The sequence below is a fragment of the Ornithorhynchus anatinus genome, chromosome 4 (genome assembly GCF_004115215.2).
Source record: "Ornithorhynchus anatinus isolate Pmale09 chromosome 4, mOrnAna1.pri.v4, whole genome shotgun sequence".
Classification (NCBI taxonomy): Eukaryota; Metazoa; Chordata; class Mammalia; order Monotremata; family Ornithorhynchidae; genus Ornithorhynchus; species Ornithorhynchus anatinus.
In genome coordinates this window covers 93879922-93906404 of record NC_041731.1, presented here as the reverse complement: position 1 = coordinate 93906404, position 26483 = coordinate 93879922, and the positions used below count along the sequence as shown (strand labels likewise).

At 47.5% G+C, this 26483-nt stretch overlaps 1 protein-coding gene across 2 annotated transcripts in view; it reads left to right on the top strand.

The window, feature by feature from the left end:
* The first annotated feature begins 7293 nt into the window (after positions 1–7293).
* The window catches only part of ABCD3 (ATP binding cassette subfamily D member 3), an 89970-nt gene continuing 70780 nt past the window's right edge, over positions 7294–26483 (top strand). The window contains exon 1 of one of the 2 annotated variants that reach the window (XM_029062864.2): positions 7294–7412. In XM_029062864.2, coding sequence (XP_028918697.1) covers positions 7294–7412 — 119 coding nt within the window. Of the gene's footprint in view, positions 7413–26215; positions 26302–26483 lie in introns of those variants that run through there. The other variant, XM_029062865.1, reaches the window with a different exon arrangement.

Below are 26483 nucleotides of genomic sequence, written 5' to 3'. Positions count from 1 at the left end.
GGTGGATGATCACCCTCGGTATTCCCCTGCCTCTGTACCCTCCATCCTGCTCTCCCTCCACACCACCCATTTCTCCCCCAAACCCTGCCCCTAGTATGAGGTTTGAGGACAAGCCCTCTGTGGGAATATGGTAATTGCAAGACAACTACTTAGGCTCATTCATTCAGTAGTATTTATTGAGCACTTACTACGTGCAGAGCACTGTACTAAGCGCTTGGAATGTACAAATCGGCAACAGATAGAGACAGTCCCTGCCCATTGACGGGCTCACAGTCTAATCGGGGGAGGTAGCAGCATGACCAAGGGGATAAAGCACCAGTCTGGGAATCAGAGGACTAGAGTTCTAATCCTGATTCCATCACATGACCTTTGGGAGACCTTTGGCAACTCGCTAAATTCTGGGTTTTTTTTCTATTTGTTAAGGGCTTACTCTGTGCCTCTGTTCCCTCTTCTGCAAAATGGAGATTCAATACCAGTTTTCCTTCTGACACAATCTATGAACCCTATATGGGGCCTGATGATAATAATAATGTTGGTTTTTGTTAAGTGCTTACTATGTGCAGAGCACCATTTTAAGCTCTGGGGTAGATTCAGGGTAATCAGATTGTCCCACGTGAGGCTCACAGTTAATCCCCATTTTACAGGTGAGGGAACTGAGGTCCAGAGAAATGAAGTGACTTGCCCACAGTCACACAGCTGACAAGTGGCAGAGCCGGGATTCGAACCCATGAACTCTGACTCCCAAGCCCGGACTCTTTGTACCTAGCCCAGTGCTTGGCACATAGTAAGCACTTAATATATACCATTATCATTATTATTAGTGGTTCTATATTGCCTTCCTCAGATTCAGGCACACAACACTGCTCAGGTTACTACTAGTCCAGGGAGTGAATGCTCCTTTCTCTCATGAATCTCATGAAGGTCATGTGTTCGAATCCCAGCTCTGCCACTTGTCAGCTGCGTGACTGTGGGCAAGTCACTTAACTTCTCTGTGCCTCAGTTACCTCATCTGTAAAATGGGGATTAAGACTGTGAACCCCACGTGGGACAACCTGATTCCCCTTTGTCTACCCCAGCGCTTAGAACAGTGCTCTGCACATAGTAAGCGCTTAACAAATACCAACATGATTATTATTATTATTAATCTCCCCTCTGCCGCTTACTTCTACCTCTCATTGTCCAGGCTGATGTGCCCAGGGAATAATAATAATAACGGTGGTATTTGTTAAACACTTACTATGTGGCAGACACTGCCCTAAACATTGGGGTGGATACAAGCAAATCAGGTTGGACACAGTCCCTGTCCCACATGGGACTCCTACTCTCCATCGCCGTTTTACAAATGGGGTTACTGAGTCCCAGAGAAGAATACTAATAATAATGGTATTTGTTAAGTGCTTACTATGTGCCCAGCACTGCTTGGTAGATGCAAGGTAATCAGGTTGTCCCACGTTCATGCATTCAATAGTATTTATTGAGCGCTTACTATGTGCAGAGCACTGCACTAAGCGCTTGGAATGAACAAGTCGGCAACAGATAGAGACAGTCCCTGCCCTTTGACGGGCTTACGGTCTAATCGGGGGAGACGGACAGACAAGAGGACGGGGTCTCATAGTCTTAATCTCCATTTTACTGACGAGGTAAATGAGGAACAAAGTGAAGTGGCTTTGTGCCTCAGAAAAGAAAGAAAGAAAGAAAAGAAAAGAAAGAAAATGGTGGGCATGAGGCCTAGCTCTGGCACTTCCTAAGTGGGAAACTGGGACTGGGGAGAGGAGAAGGTCAAGTAGACCTTAAAACCCACATTTGCTACCCTGGGAGGGCGAGGAGGGCCAACACCAGAAGAGAAGCAGCGTGGCTTAGTAGAAAGAGCCCGGGCTTGGAGGTCAGAGGTCATGGGTTCTAATTCCAGCTCCACCACTTGTCAGCTAATAATAATAATAATGATCTTGATATTTGTTAAATGCTTACTATGTGCAGAGCACTGTTCTAAGCACTGGGTTAGATACCGGGGAATCAGGTTTTCCCACGTGAGGCTCACAGTTAATCCCCATTTTACAGATGAGGGAACTGTGGCACAGAGAAGTGAAGTGACTTGCCCACAGTCACACAGCTGAGGCGTGGCAGAGCCACGATTCGAACCCACAACCTCTGACTCCCAAGCCCGGGCTCTTTCCACTGCTGTGTGACTTTGGGCAAGTCACTTCTCTGGGCCTCAGTTTCCCATCTGTGAAATGGGGATTAAGATTGTGAGCCCCACGTGGGACAACCCGATAATCTTCTATCTACCCCTGCTCTTAGTGCTTGTAAGTGCTTAACAAAGATCATCATTACCAGTGCTTAGAAGAGCGCTTGGAGCCCATTTGTAGACCGTGAGCCTGTTGTTGGGCAGGGATTCTCTCTATCTGTTGTCAAATTGCACTTTCCAAGCTCTTAGTCCAGTGCTCTGCACACAGTAAGCACTCAGTAAATACGATTGAATGAATAGGAGGTGCGAAGCAGCATGGTGTAGTGGATAGACCCTCTTTTCCCCCCATCTCCCTCTGCTCCTCCCCCTCTCCCTTCCCATCCCCTCAGCACTGTACTCATCTGCTCAACTGTACATATTTCCATTACCCTATTTATTTTGTTAATGAAATGTACATCGCCTCCATTCTATTTAGTTGCCATTGTTTTTACGAGACGTTCTTCCCCTCGACTCTATTTATCGCCATCGTTCTCGTCTGTCCGTCTCCCCCGATTAGACCGTGAGCCCGTCAAACGGCAGGGACTGTCTTATCTGTTGCCGACTTGTTCATTCCAAGCGCTTAGTACAGTGCTCTGCACGTAGTAAGCGCTCAATAAATCCTATTGAATGAATGAATGAATGATAGAGCACGGACCCGGGAGTCAGAAGGCCATGGGTTCTCATCCCGGCTCTGCCAGTTGTCTGCTGTGTGCCCTTGGGAAAGTCACTTCACTTCTCTGGGCCTCAGTGACCTCATTTGTAAAATGGGGATTAAGACTGTGAGCCCCATCTGGAACAACCTGATAATCTTGTATCTACCCTTGCTCTTAGAACAGTGCTGGGTGTATAGTAAGTGCTTAACAAATGCCATCATTACCAGTGCTTAGAAGAGCACTTGGAGCCCATGTCTAGACTGGGAGCCCGTTGTTGGGCAGGGATTGTCTCTATCTGTTGCTGAATTGTACATTCCAAGTGTTTAGTACAGTGCTCTGCGCACAGTAAGCGCTCAATAAATAACTGAATGAATGAACAGTAAGTGGGAAGCAGCACCCAAGGCCTGTGCTCTGGGAGTCAGAAGGCCATGGGTTCTCATCCCGGCTCTGCCAGTTGTCTGCTGTGTGCCCTTGGGCAAGTCACTTCCCTTCTCTGGGCCTCAGTGACCTCATCTGTAGAATGGCGATTGAGACAGTGAGCCCCACATGGGGCAGGGGCTGTGTCCCACCAGATTTGCTTGCCTCCACCCCAGCACTTAGTACAGCACCTGGCACATAGCAAGCGTTTAACAAATCCCGTTGTTATTATTATTATGAAATACCGTCGTCATTGGGTAAGTCACTTAACTTCTCTGGACCTCAGTTACCTCATCTGTAAAATGGGGATTGAGACTGTGAGCCCCACATGGGGCAGGGCCTGTGTCCCACCGTATTTGCTTGCCTCCACACCAACGCTTAGTAAAGCGCCTGCCACATAGCAAGTGCTTAACAAATCCCATCGTTATTATTATTACCACCAAATGCCATCGTTATTATTGGAAAAGAGCCCGGGCTTGGAAGTCAGAGGTCATAGGTTCGAATCCCTGCTCTGCCACTTGTCAGCTGTGTGACCGTGGGCAAGTCACTTAACTTCTCTGTGCCTCGGTTACCTCATCTGTAAAATGGGGATTAACTGTGAGCCTCACATGGGACAACCTGATGATCCTGTATCTACCCCAGCGCTTAGAACAGTGCTCTGCACATAGTAAGCGTTTAACAAGTGCCAACATTATTCCAAGCGCTTAGTCCAGTGCCCTGCACATAGGTGCTAAATCAATATGATCGAATGAGGGCAAAGTCACTTGACTTCTCTGGGCCTCAGTTTCCCTCCTCTGTCAAATGGGGATGAAGACCGTGAGCCCCATGTGAGGACAACCTCATCACTTTGTATCCCCCCCCAGCGCTTAGGACAGTGTTTGGCATATAGTCAGCGATTAAGAAATGCCCTTATTATTATCATCAGCGTGGCTCAGAGAAGCAGCGTGGCTCAGTGGAAGGAGCCCGGGCTTGGGAGTCAGAGGTCATGGGTTTGAATCCCGGCTCTGCCATGACAGCTGTGTGACTGTGGGCAAGTCACTTCACTTCTTGATGCCTCAGTTCCCTCATCTGTAAAATAGGGATAAACTGTGAGCCTCGCATGGGACAACCTGATGACCCTGTATCTCCCTCAGCGCTTAAAACAGTGCTCTGCACATAGTAAGCGCTTAACAAATGCCAACATCATTATTAATGTTATTGCCAGCTGTGTGACTTTGGGCAAGTCACTTCACTTCTCTGTGCCTCAGTGACCTCATCTGTAAAATGGGGATGAAAACTGTGAGCCCCACGTGGGACAACCTGATCGCCTTGTATCCCCCCAGCGCTTAGAACAGTGCTCTGCACATAGTAAGCACTTAACAAATGCCATCATTATCATCCAGCTCTTAGAACAGCGCTTGGCACATAGTAAGCGCTTAACAAATACCAACATGATTGACCGGCTCTTAGAACAGCGCTTGGCACGTAGTAGGCGCTTAACAACTGCCACCGTGATCGTCCGGCTCTTAGAACAGCGCTTGGCACATAGTTCATTCATTCAATAGTATTTATTGAGTGCTTACTATGTGCAGAGCACTGTGCTAAGCGCTTGGAATGGACAAATGGGTAACAGATAGAGACAGTCCTTGTCCTCTGACGGGCTTACAGTCTAATCGAGGGAGACCGACAGACAAAAACAATAGCAATAAATAGAATCAAGGGGATGCACATCTCATTAACAAAATAAATAGGGTAATGAAGATCTATACAGTTGAGCGGACCAGTACAGTGCCGAGGGGAGGGGAAGGGAGAAAGGGAGGAGCAGAGGGAAAGGGGGGGAAAGAGGGCTTAGCTGAGGGTAGGTGAAGGGGGGGCAGAGGGGGAGCAGAGGGAAAAGGGGGAACTCAGGGTGGGAAGGCCTCTTGGAGGAGGTGAGCTGTAAGTAGGGTTTTGAAGAGGGGAAGAGAATGAGTTTGGCGGAGGTGAGGAGGGAGGGCGTTCCGGGACTGCGGGAGGACGTGGCCCGGGGGTCGACAACGGGATAGGCGAGAATGGGGGACGGTGAGGAGGTGTTTTAGTTGAGGAAGACTTCTTGTAAGCGCTTAACAAATGCCACCATTATTGTCCGGCTCTTAGAACAGTGCTTGGCACATAGTAAGCACTTAACAGATGACATCATTATCATACAGCTCTTAGACAGGGCTTGGTACATAGTAAGTGCTTAACCAATGCCACCGTGATCATCCGGCTCTTAGAACAGCGTTTGGCACATAGTAAGCGCTTAACAAATACCACCATAATCGTCCGGCTCTTAGAACAGCGCTTGGCACATAGTAAGCGCTTAACAAATGCCACCATGATCGTCTGGCTCTTAGAACAGCGCTTGGCACATAGTAAGCGCTTAACAACTGCCATCATGATCATCTAGCTCTTAGACAGGGCTTGGCAGATAGTAAGCGCTTAACAACTGCCATCATGATCGTCCAGCTCTTAGAAGAGCGCTTGGCACATAGTAAGCGCTTAACAAATGCCACCATGATCATCCAGCTCTTAGAACAGTGCTTGGCACATAGTAAGCGCTTAACAACCGCCATCATGATCGTCCAGCTCTTAGAACAGGGCTTGGCACATAGTAAGCACTTAATAATAAATAATGTCGATATTTGTTAAGCGCTTACTATGTGCAGAGCACTGTTCTAAGCACTGGGGTAGATACAGGCTAATCAGGTTGTCCCACGTGAGGCTCACAATCTTCATCCCCATTTTCCAGATGAGGTAACTGAGGCCCAGAGAAGTGAAGTGACTTGCCCACAGTCCCCCAGCTGACAAGTGGCAGAGCGGGGAGTCGAACCCATGACCTCTGACTCCCAAGCCCGGGCTCCTTCCACTGAGCCACGCTGCTTCTCCAATGCCACCATTGTCAAACAGCGCTTGGCACATAGTAAGCGCTTATCAAACACCACCATTATTATTCTTATTAATGTTATGATTCTTATTAATGTCATTATTCTGATGAACAGAAAAGAAAGGCCGTCGTTATCTTTATTATCATTAACAGAGAGGGGCAGAGTGACTACTTGACTCTATTTATTGTCATGGTTCTTTGTCTGTCCGTCTCCCCCGATTAGCCTGTAAGGCCGTCAAAGGGCAGGGACTGTCTCTGTGGCCGACTTGTCCATTCCAAGCGCTTAGTCCAGTGCTCTGCACATAGTAAGCAGCGTGGCTCCCTGGAAAGAGCACGGGCTTTGGAGTCAGAGGTCATGGGTTCGAACCCCGGCTCTACCACTTGTCAGCTGTGTGACTTTGGGCAAGTCACTTCACTTCTCGGTGTCTCAGTTCCCTCCTCTGTCAAAGGGGGATGAAGACTGTGAGCCCCACGTGGGACAACCTGCTTCCCCCGTGTCTACCCCAGCGCTTAGAACAGTGCTCGGCACCTAGTAAGCGCTTAACAAATACCAACATTATTATTATTCTCGGTGCCTCAGTTCCCTCCTCTGTCAAATGGGGATGCAGACTGTGAGCCCCACGTGGGACAACCTGCTTCCCCTGTGTCTACCCCAGCGCTTAGAATAGTGCTCGGCACCTAGTAAGCGCTTAACAAATACCAACATTATAGTAAGCGCCCAATAAATACTATTGAATGAATGAAGGAATGAATTGAAGGAATTGAATTGAATTGAAGGAAGGAAGGAAGGAATGAATGAATGAGTGAATGAATGAATGAAGGAAGGAAGAGTTAGGCCAAGGCGCCGTCGCGACGCCGAACGGGCGCGCTCCCGAGACGCGCGCGGCCCCGGGAGGCGGGGGCGCGCGGGGGCGCGCGGGGGCGCGCGGGGGCGCGCGGGGGCGCGCGGGGGCGCGCGGGGGCGGGGCCTCGGCGGCGGCCGGCCAATGGGAGGTCTCCCCTGGGGGGGAGGCCCCGCCCCCTCGTCCTGGCCCCGCCCCCCGGGGGGTGGGCGTCCCGCGGGCTCCCAGGGTCCCCCGCGGCGGGGCGGGCTGCGCGGCCGGCGGCGAGGAGGCATGGCGGCCTACAGCAAGTACCTGACGGCGCGCCGCTCGGCCCTGGCGGGGGCCGCCTTCCTGGGGCTCTGCCTCCTGCACCGCCGGAGACGCCGAACCCACCCCCCCAACCTCCAAGGGTAGGCCGACCGTCCCCTGCCTGGCTCCCCGCGCCCCGGCGCGCCCCGGCGCGCCCCGTCCGTCCTAGGGCGGCTTGGGTGCCAGGCTGCCCTGCCGTCCGTCCGTCCGTCCGGCCCGGAGCCCCGGGCTCTCCCCGACACAGCCGCCCCTGCCTGGTTGGAGGGATGGACGGCCTCCCCTGCCTCCGGATGCACCGGGGACCCCTCTTCATCTTTGCCTTTCCCCTCCCCGGCTCCCCCTTTCCCTTCCCCAGCTCCCCTTTCCATTTCCTCCTCCCCATCTCCTCCTTTCCCCTCCCTGTCTCCCCCTTTCCCCTCCCCATCTCTCCCTTTCCATCTTCTCTTCCCCCTCCCCATCTCCCCCTCCCAGTCTCCTCCTTTCCTCTCCCCATCTTCCCCTCCCCACCTCCCCCTTTCTCCTCCCCACCTCCCCCTTTCCCTTCCCTTTCTCCCCTTCCCATTTCCCCCTCCCCATCTCCTCCCCCCAGCTCATCTCCTCCTTCCCCCTCCCCATCTCCCCTTTTTCCTCCTCCCCATCTCCCTTTCCTATTTCTTCCTTCCCATCTTCCCTTCCCATTTCCCCCTCCCCTTCCCACTTTTCCCTTTCCCCATCTCCCCCTTTCCCCTTCCCATTTCCCTCTCTCCCCCATTTCCTCTCCCCATCTCCCCATTTCCTCTCCTCATCTCTACCTTCCCTTCTCCCCTTCTCCCCATCTCCCCATCTCCCCTTCTCCCCTTCTCCCCATCTCCCCTTCCCCATTTCCCTTTTCCATTTTCCTTTTCCATTTCCCTTTCCCCATCTCCTCCTCCCTCCCCATCTCCCTTTTCCCCCTCCCCATCTCCCTTCTCTATCTTCCCATTTCCCCCTTTCCCCTCCCCATCTCCCTTTCCATTTCCCTCTCCCCATCTCCCCCTTTCTCCTCCCCCCCCCCCCGCCATCCCTCTCCACCACCCCTATCCCGGTCCCCCCCTCCCCCCCCAGCTGGGGATGAGGGTTGGGGTGGGGGCTGCAGGGGCAGCCGAGGGTCGGTCCTTGTCAGAGTTGGCATGATGAGCTGTCAATCCCTCAAGCTGTCCACCCCCCTACCCTGCCCAGGAGGGCGGACCGTGCTGCCCACCAGGCCTGGAGCCCCTCGGGACCCCCTTTGTAAATTGGCTCTGCAAAGCCCATCATTCAGTGGTATTTATTGAGCACTTTTTTGGGTGCAGAGCACTGTCCTAAGCACTTGGGAGAGCATTCATTCACTCAATTGTATTTGCTGAGCGCTTACTGGGTGCGGAGCACTGGACCGAGCACTTGGGAAAGTACGATACAGCGCTAAAGAGTGACAATCCCTGCCCACAACAAGCTCAGGTAACACTTGGTAGACGGGTTCCCTAACTCCCAAGAAATTTACAATCTAGAGGATGCGCAGAGCACTCTGCTAAGCGCTTGGGAGGATAGAATCCAACAGAATTAGCAACAATCCCATTCCCTGCCCACAAGAAGTTTGCGGTCTAGAAGGGGAGAAAGCCATGCCAGGCGAAATCCTTTTCCGTGAAATTTATTTATCTTCCTCCCCAGGTTCCTGTTATCCTTGTGTAGGTGAAAGGTGAAAGTCACCTACTTCCTAGATGAGAATAAGCCCAAATCCACTTCCCTGAATCCCAGGCGGAATTCCCAGCCAAAATCCGTGCCTTTTCATTCATCTCCTCAACACAAAAATCCTCGACCCACACGCCTTTTTAATGACTGAAAACACGTCAGTACTTTTTCACTCAAAAAAAAAATAAAAAATCCTAGGACAGGAACTTTTACTCTCACGTTGTGCGCATTTAACTTCTTCAAGTCTCGGAATTAGGATATGGGAAGAACTTCTTTGGATTCAACATGAAAACTTGCCAAAAAACCCCTCCAAAATGGTAGTTGAGGGAAGGGATGGAAGAAGGGTGGATTGAGAGAGTTATTGTGGGAGGTGTTAGAACTTTTATTAGACTATCTGTCTCCTTTAGAGGATAAGATTTCTGTAGGGAACAACTCATAGGCAGAAGTTATTTGTGAGATAACGTGTTAAATTGGATATAGAGTGGAGATTCTTGTTTGTGGGAAAAATAGAATCGGGACTTGGCTGACCCAGATTTTTTTTTTTTTTAGTTTTAATGACAGTGAGAGCTTTAAGAGCTGCACTTCACTAGAGCCTCAATTTCCACTTATGGAAGAATTGAACCCAGTTAAAGAATTGTGAAAAGCAGCGTGGCTCAGTGGAAAGAGCACAGGCTGGGGAGTCAGAGATCATGGATTCAAATCCTGGCTCGGCTGCTTGTCAGCTGTGTGTCTTTGGGCAAGTCACCTAACTTCTCTGAGCTTGTTTCCTCATCTGTAAAATGGGGATGAAGACTGTGAGCCCCACGTGGGACAGCCTGATCACTTTGTATCCTCCTCAGCGCTTAGAACAGTGCTTTGCACATAGTAAGCGCTTAACAGATGCCGTCATTACACTAAGAACCACTAGGATTTGCATTAGCATCGATCGTTTGCTGTTGTAGAGCACCGTAGAGAAGCAGCGTGGCCCAGGGGCAAGAGCCTGGGGCTTGGGAGTCAGAGGTCGTGGGTTCTAATCCTGGCTCTGCGGCTTGTCAGCTGTGTGACTTTGGGCAAGTCACTTCTCTGTGCCTCAGTTCTCTCAACTGTAAAATGGGGATTAAGACTGTGAGCCCCACGTGGGACAACCTGATCACCCTTGTATCCTCCCCAGCACTTAGAACAGTGCTTTGCACATAGTAAGCGCTTAAATGCCATTGTTATTATTAGTAAGTGCATGACAGACACATTCACAGCATGGGCTTGGGAGTCAGAGGTCATGGATTCTAATCCCCTGCTCCACCACTTGTCAGTTGTTTGACTTTGGGCAAGTCACTTAACTTCTCTGGGCCTCAGTTACCTCATCTGTAAAATGGGGATTAAGACTGTGAGCCCTGCCTGGGACAAACTGATTACCTTATATCTCCTCCAGCGCTTAGAACAGTGCTTGGCACATAGCGCTTAACAAATACCATCATTATTATTATTATTCCCTGCCCCGCATGTTGACATATCGCATTTACAGTCACATAATGGTTGCCCAGAGAGTGGTAGGTATTATCATCCCCATTTTATAGTTTGCCTAAGGTCACGTAGAGTTAGTTTGGTCAATCTGAAAACGAGTCCAGTGCTTTGTCCACTCTACTCTGAGGTTTCCTCTTTACCATCTTTTTGGACCCTCTCCCCTGTGACATCTGCAGTCCTCAAAATCTGAAGCCAGGGATAATTTGACAAGGAGGAGAGGGGAGAAGATCCACACCTAGGAGAGTGGATTGGCTGTTGCATAATACCTCAGTCCTCTACTATTTACTTAGTCATGAACCCCAGAGTGATTTGCTTAGGCTCAGCAAAGAGTTCTGAGTTCTGTTCTTGCCAGATTAACCCTAAAACCTACAAGGTTTCCTTTGGCAGCTGCCATAGAAATGATCCAAGCAGAAGAGAGACACCCTGAAAGCAGTTGCTTCCCCCCTCGCCCCTATTAGTAGGAATAAGTTCCAAACGGGTACATCTGGGCCATTCCAATCAAGGGAAATGCACCAGTATTTGAGCAAAACAACTTGGCCTTGGATGGTGAGCTTCCTTATCTTAGAGCATTGCTTTAATGCGGTGAACCATCCGTTTAGTGGTCAAAGAAAGAACTCCTCACTGTTTCCAACTGGAGCCCGCCGAAGAGTCTCACACAGAGTCAGAGAACCTGGAATAAAACCAAAAAAAAAGGTACTTAAAAAGCTGCAGAGTGCACTTTAAGGTACTGAAAAGGCCACTTGGGTTCTTGATAGATTTCATTATTAGCCCAATTTTAAAGTGCCACAGCCTTTACAGTATCTAGATAGTCACAAGTGCAGCCACAGGAAAATTTTCTTTGCAAACCCCCGCTCTTAAATATAGACCAGTCTCAGCAAGACTGTTCAAACTATAACTTGACGGGAAAGGAGTTTAGCAATAATAGCGCAACCGTGTTACATAACGTAGTTTTACCAGGTTTCATTAGTGTCTGTAAGGCGGGAAGAAAATCAGAAATCTAGAGAAGAAATTTTGTAGAGTTTTTAAAATTGGAGTGTAGCTCACTGTGGGTGGGGAATGTGTCCCTTTCATTGTCGTGTTGTGCTCTCCCAAGCGCTTCGAGCAGTGCTCTGCACACTAAACACTCAGTAAGTGTGATCGATCGGTACAGGGCTGATGCAAAGGTATAGGTCATGTGGTGTTAGGCAAAGTTTGAAGGATAGATAGGGTGGGAAATCAAAGATCCAAGTTGTTCCCTACTCAATCCGAACAGGTTTGTAAGTATTTTCATCTGGAGAAAAATATGTGCAGAAGAAATTCAACTTTTAAGGGGAAGAGGAAAGACTGAAAAATAATACATTTGCCTAAGACTACTCTCCCAAGCCTAGTACGGTGCTGTCCACGCGGTAAGCGCTCGATAAGTAGGATGGATTGAGTGAAAGCATCTTGTGGGCAGGGAACATGTCTACCAACTCTGGTCGAGTGTATTCTCCCAAGTGTACAGTGCTGTGCACATGGTAAGTGCTCAATAAATGCCACTGATTGACTTAAGCTTTGGAGACTCAAGTGAGATGAATCAAACAGCTTTAAACCAGTGTTTATAAATAATGGAGTTCAGAGTGTAAGCCTTTAAATTCACATTCCTCTAAGTAGCATTCTGGTAGTGAAAGAAAAATTATCTTCTGCCATGACTTGTGAAAACTTGGAAGAGTTGAGGGTGGAGTATTAAACTGGCTTTATGCATGTCTTCCTTGGTAGCAAGGTAATTAGATATGCTATCTGCTGTTTGATCAAAGAGGGCTAATCATGCCTTTCCTTTTTCTTTGTAGTTTAGCAGGTTTTTCTCGCCTGCTAGAGAATGCCACTTCAGGTCTAGTAAAATTGTTTTTCTCTTTTTTCATTGTCTTAGGGAAAATGAGACAGTGTCTTCTGCAACTGTCTTTAACATGCAAAGGAGCACACTTTTTGTGGGTCTGTTTTTTGCTGCATTGTACTCTCCCAAGCGCTTAGTGCATTGTACTCTGCACGCAGGAAGCGCATAGTGGAAAGAGCCCGGGCTCGGGAGTCAGAGGTCATGGGTTCGTATCCCGACTCTGCCCCTTGTCAGCTCTGTGACCGTGAGCAAGTCACTTCACTTCTCTGTGCCTCAGTTCCCTCATGTGTAAAATGGGGGTGAAGACTGTGAGCCTCACATGGGAGAACCTCATTCCCTGTATCTACCCCAGCGCATAGAACAGTGCTCTGCAAGTAGTAAGCGCTTAACAAATACCAACATTATTATTACAATAAATAAGGTTGAATGAATGAATGAACTTTTTGGTCCTTTTTATAGATAGCGAAAAAACCCACCAATTATCCATTTAAAATTCCTCTTAGTGTCTGAAATGGTTTTAAAGAAAGATGCTTTTCTGTTACAGAGAGTTCATAGATTCATCCACTCATTCAGTCGTATTTGTTGAGCACTTACTGTATGCAGAGCACCGTACTAAGCGCTTGGGTAGTACACTGCAGCCAAATAGAGGGACTCCCTACCCACAGTGGGCTCACAGTCTAGAGAGACCAGTCTGAAAACCAGACTGCTCCACACATAGCAAGCGCTCAATAAATACGATTGATACGAGCCCCATCATCAATCATGTCAATTCACTGAATCCTAGTAATTTTGCCTGTCGATCAAACCCTCTGTCTCTCCGTCCCTTCCCCCTCCACCGCTGTCATCACTTTCCCCAATTGACCTGGCTGCCTCCTTTGAGAAAATTGAAACCCTCCAGTGTGATCTCCCTACAACCTCCCCTGCTTCTCTCCGTTCCCTCCCTCCTTCGCCCTCTGACTCACCCATCTTTCCCAGTAGTATTGCAAAAGCTTTCCCGCCTCCTCTCAACTTCTACTCCCAGCTTCTGCGTGTCCGACCCCATCCCTTATCCGAACACTCTCCCCCTCTCTCCTTCTCTCCCGGACTGCCGTCTTCAACCGTTCGCTCTCGGGCGGCTTCTTCCCCACCGCTTTCAAACGTGCTCGTGTCTCCCCTCACCTAAAAAGACCCCTCCCAGGGCTCCCTCCAGTTATTGCCCCATCTCTCTCCCAGCACCTAGTTGAGCAAGGTGCCCACATCCACTGCTTCCATCTCCTCTCTTCCAGTTTTTCCTCGACTGCTCCAATCTGGTTTCTGCCCCCTTCATTCCACAGAAACCACCCTCTCTGTCACCTTCTTGCCAAATCCAGCTGGCTCTATATTATTATTGTTAGGGTGTTAAACACTCTCTGTGTGTCGAGCACTATTTTAGGGGCTGGGGTCGATTCGGATTAATCAGGATGGACACCATCCTTGTCCCACATGAGGCCCGCAGCCTCTACTCCATCTTAATCCTCCTCGGCCTCTCAGCTGCCTTTGATATTCTGGACCACCCTCTTCTCCTTGAAACAGTATCCAACTTTGGCTTCAGTGATACCATCCTCTCCTGCTTCTCCTTCTATTTCTCTGGCTGCTCATTCTCAGTCTTTTTCACAGGCTTCTCCTCCCGTCTCCCACTCCTTAAATGTGAGAATCCCTCTAGGGTCAGTTCTGGGTCCTTCCGTTCTCCATCTACACCCATTCCCTCGGAGAGCTGATTTGCTCCCACGGCTTCAACTACCATCTCTACGTGGAAGATTCCCAAATTCATTCATTCATTCATTCAATAGTATTTATTGAGCGCTTACTATGTGCAGAGCACTGTACTAAGCGCTTGGGATGAACAAGTTGGCAACAGATAGAGACAGTCCCTGCCGTTTGACGGGCTTACAGTCTAATCGAATGTACCCCTCCAGCTCTGACCTCTCTCCTTCTTTGCAACCTCATAATTCCTCCTGCCTTCAGGACATCTCTACCCAGTTGTCCTGCCGACGACCTAACATGTCCAAAACAGAACTCTTCACCTTCCCACCCAAACCCTGCCTTTTCCCTGTATTCCCCATCACTATGGGCAATACCACTGCCCTCCCTGTCTCTCAAACCCATACCCTCTCATTTTCCTCAATACATCTCTGTCATTCAACCCACGTATTTAATCTGTCACCAAATCCTGTGGGTTCTGTGTTCACAACATCGCTAGAATCCACCCTTTCCTCTCCATCCAAACTGCCACTGTGTTGATCCAAGCACTTATCCTTTCCTGCCTTGATTACGGCATCGGCCTCCTCCCTACCTCCTCTGTCTCCCCACTCCAGTCCTTACTTTACTCTGCTGCCTGGATCGTTTTTCACCAAAGAAATTCAGCCCATGTTTCCCCACTCCTCAAGAACCTCCGCATCAAACGGAAACGCTTTGCCGTTGGCTTTAAAGCACTCAGTCGGCCTGCCCTCTCCTATCTTACCTCGCTGATTTCCTGCTACAACCCAGTCCGCACGCTTCGCTCCTCTAACGCCAACCAGCTCACCCTGCCTCAGTCTCATCTCTCTTGCTGTCGACCCCTGGACTCGTCCTCCCTCTGACCTGGAACTCCCTCCCCCTCCATATACGAAGACCACCACTCTCCCCATCTTCAAAGCCTTATTAAAATCACATCTCCTCCTGTAGGCCTTCCTCAATTAATCCCTCTTTTCCCTTACTCCCTTTCCCCTCTGGGTCACCTATGCCCTTGGATCTGTACCCTTATAGCAGTTGATATCCATTTCACCCTTAGCCCCACAGCACTTGTCTATGTATTCGTAATTTATATATTTATATTGATGTCTGTCTCCCCCCTAGACTGTAAGCTCCTTGGGGTTAGAGAAAGTGTCTACCAACTCTGCATATACTCTCCCAAGCACTTAGTACGATACTCTGCACGCAGTAAGCACTCACTAATTATGATTGATTACCTGATTGAAGTTAGTGACTTTCTGTGTATAAGAATTCCATGTGAGTAATGCCTCTGTCCATTTAAGTGATTTAAAATTATATATGTGAAAATGAGGATACGGTGGGCATGTCACGAAATCCAGGCATTTAAATTCAGGTATTACTAGTTCTTCCAAAGGAAAATAATATTATATTGAGATCTTCTGAAATTGTCATCAATCAAATCCTTAATGAAATAGAAGCAGGAACGTAAGGGAGCAGCATAGAGAAGCAGCATGACTTAGAGGATAGAGCATGATCTTTGCAGTTAGAGGGACCTAATCCTGACACAAGCACTTAAGTGCAATGTGACCTTGGACAAATCACTTCACTACGCCTCAGTTACCTCATTTGTAAAAGAATATTTAAGACTGAGAGTCCCATTTGGGAAAGGGACTGTGTCCAACCTGATTTATTTGTATGTACCCCAGCACTTAGTAGAGTGCCTGGCACGTATTCATTCAATCGTATTGAACATTTGTGTGCAGAGCACTGTACCAAGTGTTTGAAAAGTACAATTTGGCAACAAATAGAGACAATCCTTACACAAAGTAAGCGTTTAACAGATAACATTAAAAGCAAAACTGGAATAGGATATATGTTTGAAACACTTAAACGTTGCAGTGGTATGGATGAAATTCAACCAAATCATCCTTACCAAAATGTTAGTCTCTTTACGCCTGGGCGTTACTCGCCGTGATCGCTTGCTCCTCAAGCCAGAATGGTCCTATTGTCCCAAGCACTTCGTACAAGTGTTCTGCACACAGTTAAGTGCTCAGTAAATACCATCAATGACCGATAGTAAATTTGTGTAGACGTCACTTGCTGTGATCGCTTAATGCTCAAGCCAGTACAGTGCTCTGTGCACAGTAAGCGCTCAATAAATACGATTGAATGAATGAATGAATGCCAGAATGGTGCTCTGCACATAGTAAGCGCTCAATAAATACTATTGAATGAATGAAAGAAGGTACTTGGCCTCCTCTCTCGCCCCGCTCCAGTCTATTCTTCACTCCGCTGCCCGGCTCATCTTCCTGCAGAAACGGTCTGGGCATGTCACTCCCCTTCTTAAACAACTCCAGTGGTTGCCTATCGACCTCCGCTCCAAACAAAAACTCCTCACTCTAGGCTTCGAGGCTCTCCATCACCTCGGCCCTTCCTACCTCTCCTCCCTTCTCTCTTTCCACCGCCCACTCCGCTCCTCCGCCACCCACCTCCTCACCGTCCCTCGGTTTCGCCCGTCCCGCCGTCGACCCCCGGGCCACGTCCTCCCGCGGTCCTGGAACGCCCTCCCTCCTCACCTCCGCCAAACTGATTCTCTTCCCCTCTTCGAAACCCTACTTAAACCTCACCTCCTCCGAGAGGCCTTCCCAGACTGAGCTCCCCTTCTCCCTCTACTCCCTCTGCCACCCCCCCTTTACCTCTCCGCAGCTAAACCCTCTTTTTCCCCTTTTCCCTCTGCTCCTCCACCTCTCCCTTCCCATCCCCACAGCACTGTACTCGTCCACTCAACTGTATATATTTCCATTACCCTATTTATTTTGTTAATGAATTGTACATCGCCTCGATTCTATTTAGTCGCCATTGTTTTTACGAGATGTTCTTCCCCTCGACTCTATTTATCGCCACTGTTCTTGTCTGTCCATCTCCCCCGATTAGACCGTATGTCCATCAAACGGCAGGGACCGTCTCTATCTGTTACCGACTTGTTCATCCCAAGCGCTTAGTACAGTGCTCTGCACATAGTAAGCGCTCAATAAATACTATTGAATGAATGAATGAATGAATGAATGTTGTTAAAACTGAAATTGCTTTGGGTTTGCTTCCAGGCAGCGGCTTTTCTTCCTAAGTACCCTTTTCAGTGCTGGAATTGTCAATGGATGCTCTTTTAAGAAGGATTTTTTTTTGACTCACAACAGATGAGCGTAGATGGGTCAGCAGAGGAAAGGATCCAGACGGAATTCCATGCCAATCCATTGTGCACACCTCCTTTGCCCGTGGCATGTGTGCTTTATTGTAAGGAGCTGTTATCGGAGCGTATTCGTCGTAGCTTTTAAAGGCAGGAATTCTAAGCTGGCCTTTTGAATAGGTGCTTGAAAATAGAAATTAAGATCTCCCCCAAATGAATCTTACGGTTTCATATTAAAACAGAACACAATGTTTCTAAGTGACTCTAGGATTGTTCAGGATATGAGAGCTTTAGATTGAACTAAATAGCAGATCTAAATTTTGAGGGATTTTAATTTTTTTTGGATAGGAGACGTGTTGCTGTATTGTGTTTGTGTTTGAACTTTCTCCCACTTGCACCCAGGTGCCACTGTACTCATGTCACTGGGCTCCAGGTAGAACTGAGGCATGATTCATAAAATTTATTGGCATTTGGGTACTCTTTTAGTAGGGTAAAGGCAAATCTATGACATTTGATACCTATATGCTATCTGAATTAACTGTCACGTCGGCCAGTATTCTGCAATAAGTGCGAGTCAAGTGTTACCCTATTTCACAGATGAAATGACTGAAATGTCAAGGTCAGATGAGATAAACGATTTTAAAAAATCCTGATGTACTCAATTTCAGCAATTATCACAATTTTTAACTCCTGGGAAATAGAAAGCAAGACTGTTGAATTTGGGTGACTCATCGTTATCTTTGTTTAAAATTCATCTTATCAACCAATCACTGGTATTTATTGAATGCTAACTAGGAGCAGAGCACTGTACCTTGTTGTATTTATTGAGCGCTTACTGTGTGCAGAGCACTCTACTAAGTGCTTGGGAGAATATAGTATAACAGCAATTAACAGACACATTTTCTGCCCACAATGAGCTTACAGTCTAGAAGGGAGACAGAAATTAATATAAATAAGTAAATTACAGATATGTACATAAGTGCTATGGATGTACATAAGCACTTTGTACAGTGCTTTGCACACAGTAAGCACTCAGTAAATATGATTGAATTGAGTAAATGCTGTGGATGTACAAAAGTGATGTACATAAGTAACGGTACAGAGGAGTAGGTATAGACCATCTTGGTCATAAGGAGCTTAGAGAATTTTATGAGGAGCAGGGAAGCTTTTAAATCTTTCTGACCTCAGGCATTTTGGCTAAAAATTGTAAATTTTATTTATGTAATCCTCATGAGAGCAGCATATCTATAACAGAACTACTTAGATTTCTCCCTAAATTACTCTTCCTAATTTTACCATCTTTAAAACAGTTGAAATGATATCTTTCCCCCAAAATCCCATTCTTGAGGTTATAGTACTGTGCCAGTTTTTAGATGAGAATGAGTTTTATTATTAAGGCAGGCATCTTTGGTTTTCAGTGGGTTCTTTTTTGGTCTGGACTGGTATTTTATGGTGAAAGAATTTAATAACTCTTTGTGCAGAAGATGAACTTTGCAAAAATGGTGTTAACTCCTTCAATCCCAGTATGATTCTGATGATTCTAAGAGAAGCAGCGTGGCTCAGTGGAAAGAGCCCGTGCCTGGGAGTCAGAATAGGTCATGGGTTCTAATTCCGACTCCGCCGCTTGTCGGCTGTGTGACTTCAGGCAAGTCACTTCACTTCTCTGTGCCTCAGTTACCTCGTGGAAAATGGGGATTAAGACCGTGGGCCCCACGTGAGACAACCTGATCACCTTGTATCCCCCCCAGCGCTTGAAATGGTGCTTTGCACATAGTAAGCGCTTAACAAATGCCATCACTGTTATTATTATGTATTCTTCTCAGGTCTAACCTGAAAAAATGCATAAGTATTTGTTTGGTGATAGTGAATATTTTCACTTTTATTAGTAGTCCTTACTCTTTTAATGCAGGTCTTAGATTGTGAGTGCCCCCAAGGGTCAGGGATCATGTTTAATTTCCACCTGTGTATTCTCCTCCAGTGCTTAATCAGTCAGTCAGTTGTACTTATTGAGCTCTTACTGTGTGCAGAGTAGTAATAATATTTGTTAAGCGCTTACTATGTGCAAAGCACTGTTCTAAGCCCTGGGGGCATACAAGATGATCAGGTTGTCCCACATCAGGTTCACAATTTTAATCCCCATTTTACAGATAAGGTAACTGAGGCACAGAGAAGGCTAGTTACTTGCCCAAAGTCACACATCTGACAAGCGGCGGAGGTTGGAGTAGAACCCATGACCTCTGACTCCCAAGCCCAGGCTCTTTCCACTAACCACGCTAAAAAGGGAAAAAAAAAGAACTCTGTGCCAAGTACAGTTCTACGCTCTAGGGGAGATATACGTTTATCATGTCGTCCCAAGTGGGGCTCACAGTTTTCATCCCCGTTTTGCAGATGAGGTAACTGAGGCACCGAGAAGTGAAATGGCGTGCCCAAAATCACACAGCTGAGACAAGTGGCGGAGCCGGGATTAGAACCCACGACCTGTGACTCCTAAACCGGTGTTCTTTCCACTAAGCCACACGGCTTCTCTTAAGCAAGTACAAATACAAATACACTAAGCACTTGGGAGAGTAGGGTATAACAATATAACAGACACATTCCCTGCCCCCAACGAGCTCACAGTCTAGAGGGGAAGACAGACAATATAAATAAATACAATTATAGATATGTACATGTGCTGTGGGGCTGGGAGAGGGTTGAATAAAGGGAGCAAGTCGGCGCCGTGGAAGGGAATGGAAGAAAAGGAAAAGAGGGCTTAGAAAGGGAAGGCCCTTGGAAAAGATGCGCCTTCAATAAAACTGTGAAGGAAGGTAGAGCTCCCTCCAGGCCCTGTTACTATTCCTTGTCTTATGCTATCAAGTCGTCTCCTACCCATCGCGACGCCATAGACTATCCCAAAATGTCCCGTCTCCACCTGCAGTTGGTAGCGTAAGCCGTGGAGTTTTCTTGGTCAAAATCCAGAGGTGGTTTACCATCGCCTCCTTCCGCGCAGTCACCTTGAGCCTCTGCCCTCGACTCTCTCCCGTGCCGCTGTTGCCCAGCACGGGTGAGTTTTGACTTATAGCAGATGGCCCGCCACACGCTAGCCATTGTCCAAGCTAGGAACTTTACTCTCTCTCCCGTCATCGAGATTGGTAGTGGACTGGAAACTCCAGGTGTGACCCTGAGAGGGGAGTTACTCCTACTATGTTGGTATTTGTTAAGCGCTTAACTATGTGCCGAGCACTGTTCTAAGCGCTGGGGTAGACACAGGGGAATCAGGTTGTCCCACATGAGGCTCCCAGTCTTAATCCCCATTTTACAGATGAGGTAACTGAGGCACAGAGAAGTTGTTTTATAAACACTACTGTTATCATCTCAGTTGATAAGACTATCACCCTCCCCATCCCAGAAGCCCCACAACCTCGACGTCACCGTCTTTCAACTCCTCACTTCTTTTCAACTCTCACCTTCGATTTACTGCCAAAGTCTGCCAGTTCCTCCAATAAGGCATCTCGTGGATCCTTCCCTTCCCCTCTCGAACCCAACAGCTCCCACCAAGCTTGTTCCGCAACCTCGACGTCACCATCTTTCAACTCCTCACTTCTTTTCAACTCTCACCTTCGATTTACTGCCAAAGTCTGCCAGTTCCTCCAATAAGGCATCTCGTGGATCCTTCCCTTCCCCTCTCGAACCCAACAGCTCCCACCAAGCTTGTTCCGCAACCTCGACGTCACCGTCTTTCAACTCCTCACTTCTTTTCAACTCTCACCTTCGATTTACTGCCAAATTCTGCCAGTTCCTGCAATAAGGCATCTCGTGGATCCTTCACTTCCCCTCTCGAACCCAACAGCTCCCACCAAGCCTGTTCCTTGGGCAGACTGATATATCAGTCACCTTACTGGTCTCCCGGTCTCCAGCCTCTCCCCCACGCCACACCGCTCCACAGATCATCCTTTAGACTGTAAGCTTGCTGTGGACAGGGAAGGTGTCTGTAACAGAGCTGATAAGGTAGTCTCCCAAATGTTTAGTACACGGTTAGCGCTCTATTACTACCAGTGATTGATTGATTGATTTCTACAGTGAAGGGAAAGACGGGGGGATAGGGTTCGCATGGAACGATGAGTTCTGTTTTGGACATGTTAAGTTTCTTATTTTGGCAGGACTTCAAAGTAATTATAATAATTATTATGGTACTTGTTAAGCGCATCCTTTGTGCCAAGCATTTTTCTAAGTACTGGGGTAGATATAAGATAATCAGGTCGGACACAGTCCCTGCCCCACATGGGGCTCACACTCTTATCCCCCATTTTACAGATGAGGTAACGGAGGCACAGAGAAATTAAGTGGCTTGTCCAAGGTCACACAGCAGATATGTGGTGGAGCTGGGGTTAATAGAGATGTCCTGAACGCAGGAAGAAATGTGAGACTGCAGAGGAGGTGAGAGGTCAGGGCCGGGGAGGTGGATTTGGGAATTAGTCACAAAAAGATGGAAGTTGAAGCTGTCGGAGCAGATGAGTTCTCTCAGGGAGTGGGTGTAGTTGGAGTACAGAAAGAAACCCAGAACTGACCCCTGAGGGATTGCCACAGAGAGTGGAAAGCCACAGAGGAGTCCACAAAAGTGACTGAGAATGAGCGGCCAGAGAGATAAGAAGAGAACCAGGAGAGGAGAGTCAGCGAAGCCAAGATTAGATGACATTTTCAGGAGAAGGGGGTTGGTTGACGGTGTCAGAGGCAGCTGAGAGGTCGAGGAGGATTAGGATGGTGTGGAAGTGGTCAGATTTGGCAAGAAGGTGGTTATTGGTGACCTTTTAGAGGGCAGTTTCCATGGAGTGAAGGGAGTGGAAACCACTTTGGAACAGATCAAGGAGAGAACTGGAGGAGAGGAAATTGGGACAGCGGGTGTAGACGAGGCACTCAAGGAGCTTGGAGAGGAATGGTAGGAGACAGAGGGGGAGGTAACTGGAGGGAGCCACTGGGTCAACAGAGGGTTGTTTTTTTTAGGAGTGGGAGACATGAGAATATTTGAGAGTAGTGGGGAAGAAGCTTTTGGAGGGTGAACGGTTGAAGATACCGATTTGTACATTCCAAGCGCTTAGTACAGTGCTCTGCACATAGTAAGCGCTCAATAAATACTGTTGAATGAATGAATGAAGATAATGGTCAGGGAGAGCAGAAGGGAGGAGGCAAGTATGTTGATAATGTGCAAAGGGATGAGGATGGAGGTGCAGGTGGAAAGGGTAGATTTTGAGAGAAGATGGGAGATCTCCTCTTGAGATGCTGCTGGGAAAGATGGGAGAGCCAAAGAAAAGGAGCAGGGGAGATTCCTCTCTTGCTTCTTTCCCTCTCATGGAACCTGAGAGAAATATATCTGTGGGTGTGGAAGCCCTGCAAGTTGATTCAGTGTTAGAAAGAGTGTGGCCTAGTGGACAAAGGGGATTCCCAAATCTACCTCTCCAGCCTGAAGACTCTTTTAATTCATCTCCCTCCTACCGTTCCTTCACTTGGATCTTTGCACGCTTGATAGTTACTCCACCCTCAGCCTCACATCAGTCAATCGTATTTATTGTACACTTACTGTATGCAGAACGCTGTACTAAGCACTTCATAAGTACAGTAGTATAAACCTGATAATTGTGGTATTTGTTAAGCATTTACTATGTGTCAAACACTGTAGCAAGCTCTGGGGTACATACAAGATGATCAGGTCCCACATGGGACTCACAGTCTAGGAGGGAGAAGAGGTATTGAATCCCCATTTTGCAGATGAGAGAACTGAGGCACAGAGAAATGAAGTGAAATGCCCAAGGTCACATAACAGGCAAGCGTCGGAGTTGGGATTAGCTCCCAGATCTTCTGTCTCCTAGGTCCGGGGCTCTTTCCACTAGGCCACGCTGCTTCTCTCCATATAGCAGAATCGGTAGACACATTCCCTGCCCACAGTGAGCTTACAGTCTAGAAGGGGAGACAGACATTACTAGAAATAAAGTGTGGAGCTGACGGTGGGTTGAATAAATGATGCAAATCTAGCTGCAAGTGGGATGCGGAAGGGGTAGTTGAGACAACACTTAGCTCTGTAGCCATAATTTAAGGTCCATCTCCCTCTCTAGACTGGAAGCACCTGGTGGGCAGGGAACATGTCCACGAACTCTAGACTATACTCTCCCAAGCGCTTAGTTTAGTGCTCGGCACACAATAAGCGCTCAATTAATACAACTGATTCTTTGCCAGACTCCTCGAGTGAGCCGTTTGCAACGGCTGCCTCCACTCCCTCTCGTCCAGTTCTCTTCTCGATTCCCCCAAGTCTGTCTCCCACTACCTTCACGCCACAGAAACTGCCCTGCAGTCACACCAGTCATCTCCTTCTTGCCAAAATCAATGGCCTGTACTCCACCCCCCTCCTCCTCTACTTTTCGGCTGCCTTCAGCACTGGAAGCGTTATCTAACTTGGCATTCACTGACACTGTCTTCTCCTGGCTTGCCTCATATATCTCTGGCCTCTCCTCCTCTCTCTACCTCCGTGTCCCACCAACATCTCAAGCTCAACATGTCCAAAACAGAACTCCTCCTCATGTGTCTTTCACGTGTCGACAACACCACTTTCCTCCCCGTCTCATATGCCCATAATCTTGGTGTTATCCTCCATTCATCCCTCATTCAACCCGCGTATTTAGTCTGTCACCAAGTTCTGTCATTCTGCCCTCAAGGCATTGCTAAGGTCCACCATTTCCTCTCCATCCAAACAGCTGCTATTCATTCATTCAATAGTATTTATTGAGCATTTAATATGTGCAGAGCACTGTACTAAGCGCTTGGAATGTACAATTCGGCAACAGATAGAGACAATCCCTGCCCAATGACGGGCTTACCGATCCAAGGTCTTAACCTATCCCACCTTGATAACTCCATCAGTCTCCTCGCTGACCTCTTGGCCTGCTGTCTCTCCCCACTCCAGTCCATACTTCAGCCCGCAGCTCGGATCATTTTTTTTTTTTTTTGAAGTTCCATCCACGTTTCCTCATTCCTTGAGGTCCTCCAGTAATTATCCATCCACTTCTGCCTCAAACAGAAACTACATTCAAGTACTCCATCAGCTCTCCTCCTCCTGCCTTTCCTCTCTGATTTCCTTCCACAACCATGCCATCACTCCTCAAGCACCTACCTACTCACTGTACCTCTTCTTTGTCACCGCCAACTCCTTGTCCGTGTCCTCTCTCTGCCTTGAAATTCCCTCCCCCATCATATCCAGCAGACACTCTCCTCACCCTCAAAACCTTCCTTATTAAAAGCACGTCCCCTCCAGGAGGCCTTCCCTTAATCACACCCCTTGTTCCCTTTTCCATCCTTCTGCATTGCCCCTGCATTTGGATTTGTAATAATAACAATACTTGTGGTATTTGTTACGTGATTACTATGTGCCAGGCACTGTACTAAGTGCTGGGGGGGATACAAGCTAATCGTGTTGGACGCGGTCTCTGTCCCACGGGGGGCTCACAGTCTCGGTCCCCATTTTACAGATGAGAGAACTGAGGCTACATATAATAATAATGTTGGTATTTAAGCACTTACTATGTGCAGAGCACTATTCTAAGCACTGGGGTAGATATAGGGTAATCAGATCGTCCCATATGAGGCTGGCAGTTAATCTCCATTTTACAGATGAGGTAACTGAGGCACAGAGAAGTTGTGACTTGCCCACAGTCCCACAGCTGACAAGTGGCAGAGCCGGGATTCGAACCCATGACCTCTGACTCCCGAGCCCAGACTCTTGCCACTGATCCACACTGCTTCCCCTTCCCTCTACACGTATTACATATGTGTAATTTATTTTAATGTCTGTACAAACTCCCCCTCCAGGTTCCTTATCTACTGCAGGCAGCAAGTGTGTCACTCGAATCTGATATACATTACTCTCCCAAGAGCTTAGTACAGTGCTCTGCACCCAGTAAGTGCTAAATGAATATCACCGATTGATTTTAAAGATAGTTTCAAATTATGCCTTATAACACCATTTTATTAAATGGCAGTGCAATTAGTTTGCATGAAGGCAATGTTTTTTATTATTATTATTATTATACAGTACAGAAGTCTGGGATGATTAGAGAATTTTTGAGGGAGTACGAACCACTTCCCTTTCAGATTGATTTAAATAGCTAAGTGCTTAGTACAGTGCTCTGCACATAGTAAGCGCTCAATAAATACTATTGAATGAATAAATACAATTGAATGAATACGATTGAATGAATTAATATAAACTTTTGCAAACGAAGGAATAGTTGTTTGGGGAGAGATTTCTTCTCTGTTGACACTTTCTGAAACATAGGCACATTGTTTCTGTCTGAAGCGTAATAATTGCTTATTTTACCAGAGAGAAATTTTGTCTTAGTTTTGTGTGTGTGTGTAACTGGAGGCAAATTTACTTGCTTGTGTAAATCTGTTGAAGTAATTTGAAAGTATTTGAGGACAGGTTATGCCAAGGGCTATTAGAGATCATTGCAAACAGATGATTAGATTAAATAGATCAAATGTTATATGAATGCTTATATTAACTATGACCCAAATAATTGCAGTTTTTCAAAAATTTCTCCTTGCTTTCCTCTAATGCTCTGTAGTAATGTTTGCGAAGTGATTTCACTGTTTGAGTAGCCTAACTGGGTTTAGTAGGGCAAGTTGCTTACCTCGTCATTCTGAGGGTTCAAAGTCAACTGCGAGAACAGCATCACCCTGTGACTGCCTTTAAGTCTCGATGAGCTCCGGTAATTGTCTTTTATGCCCGCGTGGCTGAATTGTTTCGGTTCCCTTGACTATCCTTCAGCTTAAGGGGTCCAAGCGGGAACTGCCAAGGAAGGAAAAGGACAATTAAAGTATCGGATCGGCTAGTGTAGACCTAGAAGCTTTGGGTAAGCAGAGAACCGTACAGCAGTATAAACCTTCCTAATCTGAAAAACAAATTTTTGATTACACTAAATGTTAGCTACTTACTCCTCCCCCCACCCTCCTTACTTTACAGGATGAAGCCAGGAGCATATCCCAAAATCCTAGTTGCCGCTCCACCACAGACCGGCACTGCCCTACCCCAAAGGTAGGGGTAGAAGCAGCGTGGCTCAGTGAAAAGAGCGTGGGCTTCGGAATCAGAGGTCATGGGTTCGACTCCCGGCTCTGCCACTCGTCAGCTGTGTGACTGTGGGCAAGTCACTTCACTTCTCTGGGCCTCAGTTACCTCATCTGTAAAATGGGGATTATCTGAGCCTCACGTGGGACAAA